The sequence below is a fragment of the Augochlora pura genome, chromosome 7 (assembly GCF_028453695.1).
Source record: "Augochlora pura isolate Apur16 chromosome 7, APUR_v2.2.1, whole genome shotgun sequence".
In the NCBI taxonomy this organism is placed as follows: domain Eukaryota; kingdom Metazoa; phylum Arthropoda; class Insecta; order Hymenoptera; family Halictidae; genus Augochlora; species Augochlora pura.
In genome coordinates, this window is record NC_135778.1 from 24,098,185 (window position 1) to 24,111,188 (window position 13,004).

The 13,004-nt window shown below is 39.5% G+C and overlaps 1 protein-coding gene across 1 annotated transcript in view; it reads left to right on the forward strand.

The window, feature by feature from the left end:
• The first annotated feature begins 3,322 nt into the window (after nt 1-3,322).
• Stet (stem cell tumor) overlaps nt 3,323-13,004 on the forward strand; it is a 229,357-nt gene continuing 219,675 nt past the window's right edge. The window contains exon 1 of the mRNA XM_078185641.1: nt 3,323-3,435. Within this exon, the coding sequence (XP_078041767.1) occupies nt 3,323-3,435 (113 nt within the window). The remainder of the gene's footprint in view (nt 3,436-13,004) is intronic.

The following is a 13,004-nucleotide window of genomic DNA, read 5'->3' on the forward strand; positions in this document are numbered from 1 at the left end:
CTCGCCGTTAATAAACTTTTTACCATTAAACGATATTTACCATTATTATGAATTTTATATTAGTTTTGTGGAATCGTATCATCTATGTTAAAAATTATATAAAAGTAACGATGGCAACCATGCGAATTATAAATTAGAAATATAAATTCTAAGTATATCAACAATAAAGTTTAAATATTTATCACATTAACACATTGAGCGTCGCGTCACCCAAATGTGGATGACACTAATTTCTGACCAATCTTGAAAATCCATTTTTATCGTAATATATTTGAATAAACTCAATTTGACTAGCATGTTTCGGATGCGAAAGAGTCCTAACACCATTCTTTATGATAAATTTTAACTTTCTAGTTTCGCTTCAATTACTTAAATTATAACCTTTAATATAATATAATATAATTGTAGCCTTTAAAAATGATATAACCTTGGCATAACTTTAACTATGTGAAGATTTCAGTGGACGATTATCAGCAGTGAAACTGTTAAATATAACAATATAATATCCGAATAACGTTTTACCTAAACACTGCACCGTACTCCTCGCGCTAACGTGCCCCATAAGATTCACCGTCGATTTCCGAATTTTTCTGTTCCCGCCGGCACGGAAGTTGCCCAGACACACCTGACGCAGTGCAACAACGGCAAATCTGCCGGCTGAGAATCGCGCAGCAAGGCAGAATCTCCGCCTAAGCATCGGCAGTCCATTAACCGTGGCGCGGCACGGCGCGGCATCAAAATTCCGTCGAATTTCCCCGACGATTACGACAGTGGGCGCGCGTAGGCAGCGGGACAAAGTTTGCTCGGAGGAAGTTCTGGCCACGAGGAACCAGCTGCCGGAAGCCGCGGCTCGGCGTTTCTTGCTCGTTTGATTGCCAAAAGGCAGCCGCGGCAGCTAGGGTACACCTCGAAGAATCCGGGGGAGGGACTTCCGTCTAGTTGACGGGGAAAATTCAATTTACTGCCGCGACGGAATCTCGAGTTTCGCTCGGCCTGCGAGCACACTTCGTACCCCTGTGTCGTCGTCGCCGTCGTCGTCGTCGTCGCCTTACGCCGAAGATTTCTTGGTCGCCTAACGACCGATAAAACACCGTATGCCGCTCATTTGGTGCCGTTTAACCGGAATCGTGCTGGATCATTCGCGGGGGGAAACGTGGACCCGATTATGTAGCATTCGCGGCTGATGGTTTCGCATGTTCGAAGCATGCCAGGATGTACACTAAGCTGTACTCGAATTTATTTTATTCTTTCTTGTAGATTGCTTATGATATTCTTATAGAATTTAAAGAGGCGATTCCAACGAGTACAATCAACATACACTTGCCATCATCGAATACGTCGACATACTTTTGTCTGAAAGATGACTACTTAACATTTCAATCACAATTATCTCCGGATTGTTGAACGGAAAGTATAGATTTATTGTACTCGTTCGATTCGTTTTCTCACGTTCTATTCGATCCTATTAAGATCCATATAAGGTGTCGCGCAAGAAACCTACCACTTATCACAAGATTTCATACAAAATGAAGCTAACCGAACTAGATTAAACAAAACTAACTAGCTTGCTCGGTAAATTAAAATCTACGATAAAATACAATTGGCTGTTAAAAAGAAAATTAAATCCGTCTATCCTGGAACAAAGATGGCCGCTGCAGTCAACCAGGGAATAGGAGAAAGCCCGCGAGCAGTTTCCAAAGCGACATCGATTTCTTCCGAACCTAATCCCGGAGCAACAGGAATATTTGATAGCGATAACGGCGCCGAAGTCTCGGCCGGGCTGCAACCACAGCACGGCAAATATAATAGGGAGCGATCCCCTAACTCCTCGGGATAGTAATGCAGGGCTCTTACGCCACTGTACACACGTCTATGCTGATAGAAACTACACGCGCAAGACGCCGGGACGACGCGACGCCCGCTCGTGTTCGCCGATGTTTGTCTGTGTCACCGTGGTATAGAGCCGGTCTATGTACACGACTTAGCTCGAGGAGTTTGCTAGCGTTCTTGCTTGCATTTGCCTAACCGCGTTAACGGATCCTGATCCAAATATCAGGCCGCCGCTCCCCCGTCGCGCCTCGCCGCCGTGCCTCGAACACCGTTCAGCCGAGTCCTTCCCAGCCGGATCGTGCCAAGAACTGCATCCGCGCTACGGTGTCGTTGACTTTCACCCCTCTTTCGCTCTTCGCCTCGCCCCTCACGTCCCCGCCCCCGCTATCTTGTCGCAGCTTTTCCAAGAGAATTTTCAGAAATCTTCGCGATCGCGCGGCAACCAGGATCCTTCGGGATCGCGGACAATCATTGCGAAACGGTCCGCGGGGCGATGGGAACGGGACTTGAGTATTTTTTGGAAATTCTGTCGGGCGTGATAGGCTTGCGGAATAACTTTATGACGGTTCTAATGGGAAATTTCGAGGTGTTTTAACGACTCGGTTGATGCGCTGATCTGGTGAATAATTCTGTGAGACATAACGATGTCGCGCGATGACTAGATTGAGGATTTTTGTGGAAAATAAAAATGGAGACGATTGAAAGTGATCTTGAAGCAATTTGAGTTCTTTTAATGGCTTTATTGTTTGGAATTTCACATGGTCGGTTTTATTATAAATGCACGGAATTTGCTGTTGTGCAATAAATAGTTGCTGGGAATATAGTCGAAATTTTGCTGCGAATAATCACCCCTACGAATATAACACATTGTGAACGAACAAGTCTAGCAATTATTTACAAATAAAACTGGCTTTTAAATCTAGTCGAATTGTAAACCTAGACGAATTGGTTTGTAAATCTAGTCGTATTGATTTTAAACCTAGTCGACTTATTTTATAAATCTAGTATTTGCTTCTTAAATCTAATTAAATTGTATTATAAACCTAGTTAAATTGTTTTATAAACCCAGTCGAATTGCTTTTAAACCTAATCGACTTATTTTATAAATCTAGTCGAATTGTTCAATAAATCTAGTTGAATTGCTTTTAAACCTAGCCTACTTATTTTATAAATCTAGTCGAATTGCTTTTTAAACCTAGTTAAATTGTTTTATAAACCTAGTTGAATTGCTTTTAAACCTAGTCGAATTGTTTTACAAACCTAGTCGAATTGTTTTATAAACCTAGTTGAATTGTTTTATAATCCTAGTCAATTTATTTTACAAACCCAGTCGAACTATTTTTTGAACTTATCCAAATAATCCGGATAAAATGTCGACCGATCTCCGTTTGTTATTTTCTATGAAGTTTCCGTTAAGAGAGAACGCCATGGGAACAGCGATGTCGGAATGGCGAGAGCAGCGAATTAACCGAGATTAAAATTGATGTTTCAGATGAGCGGCAAACGAACTCGGAGCTTCAAATGCGCGGTTCACCATCGTGACCGTGAGGTCTGCTCGGAAAACGATTTTCACCTACTCGTGCAGGAGCCGCCTCTCTTCCGCAGGTGAGATTCTGTAATAATGGAAATCGTTTTACCACTATTACAGCATATTTTCAATGGCTCGACCTCGTTCCTCTTAGAAACTCGAACTTTTGTTGCGTGCATTGTTTCCTACGAACATTCCTCCAATATTCGTTGCGATTAATAATACTTCCAAAATGAAACGGAAAAATGTAGTAACTGATAAATAATATAGTAAAATCACAAGTGAAATAATAATTGTAATATTATAATTATTACTGTTGTTTTATTATTTATTAGTGAACTCTAATTCTGATTAATCTGTTTTTAATTTTCGGAGAAATTAATGGTCTAGTGAAGAGATAAATAGATAGAGAGAGAGAGAGAGAGAGAGAGAGAGAGAGAGAGATAGCTAGAGAGAAAGAGAGAGAGAGAGAGAGAGACAAGGAGGAGGATGGGGGAATAATAAAGAGAATAATAGCTTTAATAATAATATAAGATTACATTTTGCTCAACTTTGCTTCCAGCAAATTCATTCAAGTAAGTCATCTAGTAAAGAGAATGAGAAAAAGAGAGAATAATAATAATAATAATAATATTAATAATAATGATAATATCAGATTACATTTCGCTGAACTATGAATTCGACAACGTTTTCAAATTTCGAAAAAGTAAGTCGTCTAGTGAAGAGAGATATAAAAAGAGAGAATACTATAAATGCAGCAAATTTGTTTTTACATTCTGAAAAAATAAGTAGTCTAGTGAAGAGAAAAAGGGATGGAGGGTGACGACAGACTAATCATTTGCATAGGAATGAATCTATCTTCGTTAGTTACCATCTGTTTGCTCGATCGGCAGGGGATCCACCGTAACCGCGGCCTAATATCGGCGCGCGCCTCCGGAATCTGGATCGGAATGTCCTCCGGTTATGATGTAGTCGTTTCCTTCTTTTTTTTCTCCCCTCAATTCCGAAGCGGAATGCCCGATTATGGAATAGCTGAGAGCGCGGATCGTCCGAGTGTACACGGTCCGGCTAACGGAATTCGCGACGAGAACGAGATGCTTCGCAAAAACAAAGAGATTGCGCGACGCCGTACAGTTTATCCAAATACTTACTTGCTTGTATCAAGAAGTTAATAGATCGTTGATCTAGATTCTAGCTCGACAATGTGCCACTTTTTTTGGCGCGCATTCAGATTGACTTAAATTGCGAGGGATACCGGTTTTTGGTCGTCGATCGATTGAGAGTTTTACTTTGATTGAACGATCGATGGAAGCCATTATAGACACGATGGATCGATCAATGAGTAATTCAGAACGATTTAATGTCGATCATTAATTGATGTTGACTTAATTTAATTTGGTTTTAATTTGAATGGGATTTATATTGATTTTGATTAAATTTTAATTCAATTTTAAGTTTAATTCAGCTTTAATTCAACTTCAATTCAACTTTAAATCAGATTTAATTCAAATATAATTCAACTTCAACTCAACTTTAAATCAGAATTAATTCAAATTTAATTCAACTTCAATTCAACTTCAATTAAATTTTAATTCAGTTTTAAATAAGATTTAATTCAAATTTAATTCAACTTCAATTCAACTTTAATTCAGCTTGAATTCAACTTGAATTCAACTTTAATTCAACTTTAATTAAACATTAATTCAATTTTAATTTCCATTAATTTTCAGTTTATTTACATACATAAGCAAACATTATTACGCCATCACATGTACCAGGCGCCACTGCGCGCATAATAAACTTTTCAAGAAATTGTTTCTCAAAAACTAGCAACACTGTCGCCACCCAAAAATTTGAGAATACAATTCGTACATCCTAGAACACTGTTTCATTCGTTAGAACTCGATATGTCGCCGTCAAGTACATATACTGAATTAATTGTTAACGTCACTTCTTCGTAGAGCACAGTGCAGAGCACTTTGGCGCAGTGCGCCAGGCAACGGTTAATTCGGCAACAATCTATTCGATTGTCCCGTCGTAAAAACGTTGGTTCGTCGGAAACTGGATTGTCCAGCGTAACCGCAGCCTAAACGTCGCCGTCTCATTCGTCCGGCGATTAATCGTCCTCGATATATACGTGTATGTATCAAACATCGAAAAGGTGGCGGGTGCCTCGACCACGGACAATTCGACTTGTTTCGCGCTGCCGTTCATAAATAATTCATCGGGGGGTTCCGAATCGGAGAAAAAATAGAACAGCGGGAGAGGGAGGGAACGGCGTGCACCGCGGTGAATGGAAGAGAGACGGAGCGAGGTGGAGAGAGAGAGAGAGAGAGAGAGAGAGAGAGAAAATCAGGGAGAGGGAGCAAGAGAGCGCGTGTGAGGAAGAGCGAGAGATGCAGAGAGAGAGAGAGAGAGAGAGAGAGAGAGAGAGATCGCGTGAGAAAGAGCCGCATCAGAAAGAAAAAGCACAAGAGCGCGTGAGACAAAGCATGTGTGAGAGAGAGAGAGAGAGCACACGCGCGAGAGAGAAAGGGCGAGAAGCAAGAGAGCGCGTACGAGAAAGAGTGAGAGAAAGAGAGATCGTGAAGAAGAGAGAACACGTGCGAGAGAGAAAGCGAATATGCGAAAAAGAGAAAAATACAGTATGACAGACAGAGAGAGAGAGAGAGAAAGAGAAAGAGAGAAATAGGGAGGCGGAGGAAGGCTACCGGGAAAATATGCGATAAATGCGCACGCGATGCCAAAGGGAAAGAGGAAGCAGAGACGGGGGAGAGAGAGAACGAGGGGAAAATAAAGAGAAAATTGCAGGCAAGAAGCCACGAAACGAGGGAAATAACATGTACGCAGAGAGATCAAAGAACGGACCACGGAGCAAAGAGATCCAAAGGAAAACAAATGCCGGAACGTATGGCCGGCACGGTGTCTTTATGCTAGTTTTTGGAAATGCTAATGGCCCGTGGTAGTGGGGTGAACGTACGAGCTGGGAAACTGCTCGTCGACTGATTAGTGTTAGGATCGTTTATTGATGTACGATCGTAGAGTGTGAGGTCCTTCGAGCGGAAGCGTTCCGAAGAGATTATAGCCATTGTTTAGAGTGAATCTGATCGCTGAATTTTTTTTATCACGATGTTGTGTGCAATCATTTTTAATATTATATTGAATAATTTTTAATATGATATTAAATCCTGGTCTATTATTGCATTGCATCATTTATAATATTATACTGAATTATTTTTAATATTATATTAAAACCTATTTTATTATTGTATTGAATCATTGACAGTATTATACTGAATCATTTTTAATATTATATTAAATCATTTTTATTATTATAATGAATAATTTCTAGTATTATATTAAATCATTTTTAGCATTCATTGTAAGCCCGGGGAAACACGACTTGAGATAAAGCAGATTCGTTTTTATTGAATCATTCTTGATATTGTATTAAATCATTTCGATTATTATAATGAATCATATTTGATACTATATTATGTAATTTTTATTTAGAAATTGTAGGATCATTTTTGTTTTTAAGAATACTGGATTTAAAACATGATGACAATTAATAAAATAATACTCTGCATATTTCATTACAACAGGCAGATTTCATCAGTTTCATTCATTTCTGCAGATTGCAGATTGAATTAGCATCATTGTTGTATTGAAACTGTAAATCCAAGAGGATTTAATATTATTATACAATCATTTCTAATATTGTATCAAATCGATTTTACTATTATATTAAATCATTTTTATTATTACTATTATTACATCGAACTATTTTTAGTATTACGTTAAATAATTTTTATCATTACATTAAGACTGCTAATTTAACATAAAGTCAGATGATAAAATAATAAATTAATTACTTTCAATTTTTCTTATAATAACATGAGCATTATGGATAATCAAATAATACTCGTAATCACTATGCTACAAATTTCTATGCAAAAAAGAACTGTCTACATCGATTGCAAAAAATAGAAACTAACAAATTCTTTCTCCATAATAATTTCAATCAACTCTGAATTAACATTAACATTTTATAATTCACATTAAATCACAATTTAACCCACAAATTCATCAAATCCGCACTCCAACTTTCATCATCGTACAAAGATTAACTTCCACAACATCTGCTTACAAGTTTAAATTTAATCCACCGAAAAAATGTCCAATAACAACAAAAACCCTGAATTTTCATAAAATATACACCCGACAGGGGCACACAGCGACAGCGACAGCGCAACAGCGCGTCTGACGAGAAATATCGAAAAATCCGCAGCCTCGTTAACTAATTGTCCCGACGCCGTTAAAACAGCATCAAAGATAAACCCGCGGTCCGGCGTATCGCAAGCTGAAGAGCTGGGGTATCGCTGTCAAGACGCCATCAAAGGGAATTCGACAATGGGAAGAAGTCGGGAGGAGCGAGAAGTCGAGGAGATCAAATGGAGGCGACGACAGCTCGCGAAAAGAGAGAAGACTGAAAGGAGCCGGGGAATAAAACGTCGCAAAACCGTAGGCAGTCGCGAATCCAATGCGAGAATAGAACAAAAAGTGATTCACACCCCCGTCTCTCTCTCTCTCTCTCTCTCTCTCTCTCTCTCTCTCTTTCTTTCTCTCTCGCGAGTTTTCTCTTTCTCTCTCTCACACACTCTCTCCGTCGCTCATTCATCTATAGCGCGAAATCTCCGCGTTACCAAGGAGAAATTCCTGTGCACACAAGATAAGAAGCGAGCGGCAACCTGCAGGCTCTTTGCAAATAAAATATCGCTCAGGCGTCAAGCGGACAGGGGAGAGACGCAGAGAGAAACAGAGGGAGAGAGAGAGAGAGAGAGAGAGAAAGCGAGAGAAGAAGTGAGAGTGAGAGCGAGAGAGAGAGAGAGAGAAGAGGGAAATATAACGAGAGGATATTCCAGGCAGGTAGCACGAGCACGCTTGGAATTCGACGCGAGTAAAGCCCTTAAGTCTCGCGGCGTTCCTCGCACGTCCCGGGACCCGACGATTCTGTCTACGGCCCTGTGGCCACACGCACCAAAAATTTCGCGACACTCTTTTTTCCGAAAAGTCGATCCATTCGAGACCATGTACCAGGTGTTTTTAATGGTCTCTCTTTTCGTTTTCTCTTCATGGGAATAGATGAAAATGGAAATCTTTTTGACAAAATATCCCTATCTTTTAGACAGGGATTTTATTTGTATTTTTGATGAACTGTAAATTTTGGACAGAAAAATTTTTGAGACAGATTTTAGCAGAAATGATGGAAAAAATTGTATTAAAACTGGTATCGATTGACAGCAAAATGTGCATCGAACTGTATATGAAGTTGCATTGAAAGTTGCGCGAAAAATTACGTCGGGACTTGCATTACAATTTTCAAAAATTGTATCAAATGGAAGATCAAAATTCGTTTTAAGATGCATTACAATTGAACAGAGAAAACTACATCAAGTTACATTGAAAATTGCATCTACCTTTCAATAGTGAAAACTGCATTAAGTTGCAATAAAAGTGTCGCATCTCCTTCAATAATAAAAACTAGATCAAGTTGCAATAAAAATTACGTATGACGTTTAATAAAGTAAAAACTTTATCAAGCTGCATTACAATTGCATATATAATTTAATAAAAAAAATTGCGTCGATCTCTAAATAAAAACAGCATCAAGTTGTAATAAAAATTGCATCAATCACTAAATAAAACTGCATCAAATTACATTAAAAATTGCATCGAACCTTCAATAAAAGCTGCATCAGGTTTCATTAGAAACTGCATTTATCCTTTAATAAAAAAAACTGCATCGAGATGCATTAAATCTTGCATCAATCCTTCAATAAAAGCTGCATCGAGTTGCATTAAAGATTCTATTAATCTGTCAATAAAAATTGTATCAAGTTCCATTAAAAATCGCATGTAAAAATTGCATGATACATGGCGTCTAAGTTGCACCGATTAATAAAAAATGTACTTCCCTTCGAATAATTGCAGCAGGTAGAAAATAACATAGCAGCACTCATCAAATCTGCGACGGTCGCTACCATTTTGTACGTCGTCCGCTTATTTTCCTCGTAATTACATAAAAACCGCACATCCTCGATAATTAAAAATTGCAAGCCACCATAACATTTCGAGAATCCGAGGCTTCCTTCGGCCGACATTGTGGCCACGAGGATAGTTATTACGGCTGGTAGCAATCGTGTTAATCAGACATTCTTGCACGAACACCCCCTCCTCGACTTCGCGACTTCGAACATACAAAAATCCGCGTCGGATAAGATCGTTGATGCAGCTTTCGCATAATTGCGTGGCCTCGTTAGAAGAGACACTCGCACGGCGAAGTTGATAATTGGCGAGAAGATTCCCATCGTCCCATGCCCCATAATACATAATTCCCGTCCTCCGCGGGCCGACGGCGGGCGCGCCGCGCCGCGACGCCTCGCGCCGCGTCGGCACGGCTCGCAGCGGCTCGGCCGGCACACGTGAGGGACGTTTTTAATCGCGGTTTCCGGCGCGGCGCGCACCGAGCGGAAAATCTCGACGAGAAACATGGCTATTAAGCGCGAGGATTCCTTTCTGTTCCCGCTTTGCAAAACCCGGCGCCTCGGCGTCGGCAAGAGTACCCCCGCGTTTTATGCTCGCCCCTCGGCACAACAGCCGACTTCGCGCTTGTTGCGGGGGGTTTTCCGCGGGACACGGCCGTAATCCGCGAAAACAAAGATACCGGCCCCCTTCGCGACGCCCAACTTCCGGTGAGACCCGCGTCCCGCCCGTTAACACGGTCGATTTCATTCTTCTCCGGGGATTTTCGCGCCGAGGTGGTTTTTTCTTCTCCGCGGAAAACAGGGCGACGGATTAAATTCCGCGGGGGCCTGCTTTACGATCAAGCGCCGCATCGTAAATGATTCCGAGAGCCACGAAAATCCGCCATTTTCACCGCGAAAGCCAATTCTTTGGCTCTACTGACGTAAAAATTTAGAAATTGTTGCATTCAAAGGGTCTGAAGTACGATAACGCAGTACTGAACATTTATTTCAAATGGAATTGTTTGGTTTGAATATGATATCCTTGTACAGCGCGAAGAGACGAGTTCAACGAGTATAATGAACCTATACTTTGCATCATTCGATCTCGGAATATTATGGTTTGAACGTGTTTGGCATAATCGAACGTATTGATTTAAAGCAGAGTGAGAAAAGATGAATCCAACAAATACAATGCATTTATCCTTCTGATCATTTAATTTCAATACAATTTTACCTAAAAGATCTAACTATACCATAATCTGACGATTACTATAACCTGATACATTTATGTTATATCAAACTACGTAATTATATTCAAAATTCTCATAGTGTATAAACAAATGAATTCAACGAGTACAATAAACGTATACTTCCGATAATCTATAGTCTCAAACTACTTGTGTCTGAATGGTGACTATTTAATAATTCAAACGCGAGTATCTCCGAGTTATCCGATGTAAAGTATAGGTTCCTTATACTCATTTCATTCGTTTTTTCACGCTCCGTAAGATCGCGTTAAAGAATATATTCGTTGTCGTGCAAAAATATCATCTGCCTCATAATTTCGTGAGAAATGACGCAGGAAAAGGTATTCCTCCCAGAATAGCGGCAAGGCAGCGGCATCCATACTTAGAAGCCCCCGTTTGAGATCGGATTTTGATCTCCGCCTTGCAATTTCGATTACCGTGTCACGGTGACAAACCACGGGTGCTATCCCCGACGTCGCTAGATCCATTCTCACGTACGCATGACAAATCAACGCACGAACTGTGCTCTCTGCTCGTCGCTATCACGAATTCACCGCGCTGGTCCGCGATTGCTCCCAGCGAAAGAGGAATCACCGGCGATAAAGCATTCTTAGTTTCCCTTGGACTGTCAAAAGCGCGAGCTTTCGGGCCCCCATGGGTGTCGTGCGAGGCACTAGCTTTTACATCTTAGAGCTCGCGAATATTTCCGCAGCCGTACCATCCTCGTTGCCGAACAAGAAAATCGCCCCACTGTATTGCTAGAAGTACGAAATTCTTCCTAAATAGTTCACCTTTTTATAAACAAATGTTTTTCATGGTGTAGTACAGCTTGCAATTTTAATTCTTTCGCAGATATTCAAGGATAGATTTATTGGGCAGAGACAGTTTATTTTTGTAAAGTAATTACAAAATGAACATTTTTTGACAATTTTTGAACAGTTAGTATACCAGTTTTGCACTACGAATGTCAAAAGATACGTTAAAAGTAAAAACTTCAGACTTTAAAATGAGATCATACAATTTGTACCATTTATTCCCCCGGAATTATAGCAGGTCAAAAGTCGACACTGTTATAACCAGAAACGATGTTATAAAATAGAATAAAAATATACTTTCCCAACTATTATTTTAGTCATCATTTTAAAACATATTTACAACTTAACATTCAACAATTGAAACGTCGTCTACATATACATATATAATAAATAGTCGCATGCATGATATACATTTAAAAAAAGAAAATAGTTTATAAAATGAATAGTTGTACAACGTAGTAATAAAAGTTACTAGAACAGCGATCACAATAACGCGAAGATCAGCACGGAATCGCATCGTCTCTGTGAAAAGAACGGGAATTATTCGCGGGACGCGTTAAACAACGTCCGCGGGGAGCATAATTGTTTGTCCGCGATCCAATGGGAAATCGTGCGGGTCCCGGCATCCGACGGAATTTAAAATCCCGTCGAGCGTCAAGCGTCTCTCCCGGGCATTAAAATCATCGTCGGGATGCACAACTGACGTAAATTGACGTCGCGTGCGAATACAGTTTTCCGATCGATTGACGCAAATTGACAGACCGGAGACTTTCGCGCCATCAATGATTCAAAGGAAATCGCGAGCCACCGAATTCCGGATCGCATTGCGGAACAGAGAGCCCTCTTTAACAACAATGTTCCAGCTCGATAGTCGAGCTACTCGCTTGGAATCACTTCGCCGCGTTATCATTTCAATCATCCGACAGTCAATGATCGTCGATAGGCTGCCGGTTTTACGCGTCTTTTGAGAAAAATAAATGTAGAAAGCTTTAAACAGATCCGAGACATTGTTTGTTTTTTTTTTTCAAATTATTGTAATTAGTGAGATTATTTATAAGTGCTGTTTAGCAGTGGTTTTTATATTGCAATTAAGTCAGACACAGTTTCTAGGTTGTAATTAATGGAAATAATTTTTATTTTTCAACTATATCAGATATATTTTATATTGCATATAGTATAGAGATAATTTTTATTCTATGACAAATGTAGACGATTTTTACATTGCAATTAATTCGGACAGTTTCGAGTTTATAATTAAAGGAAATAATTTTTAGTTTGCAATTATATCAGACATCTTTTATTTTTTTAACTTATGATTAATGCAGACGAGTTTGGAATTGCAATTAAGTCAGACAGTTTTTATTTCGTAATTAATAGAAATAATTTTTATTTTTCAATTATATCAGATATATTTTATATTGCATATAGTTCAGATAATTTCTATTTTATGACAAATGCAGACGATTTTTACATTGCAATTAAGTTAAACAGTTTCTATCTTGTAATTAATGAAAACAATTTTTAATTTTCAATGATATCAGACATTTTCAAACAA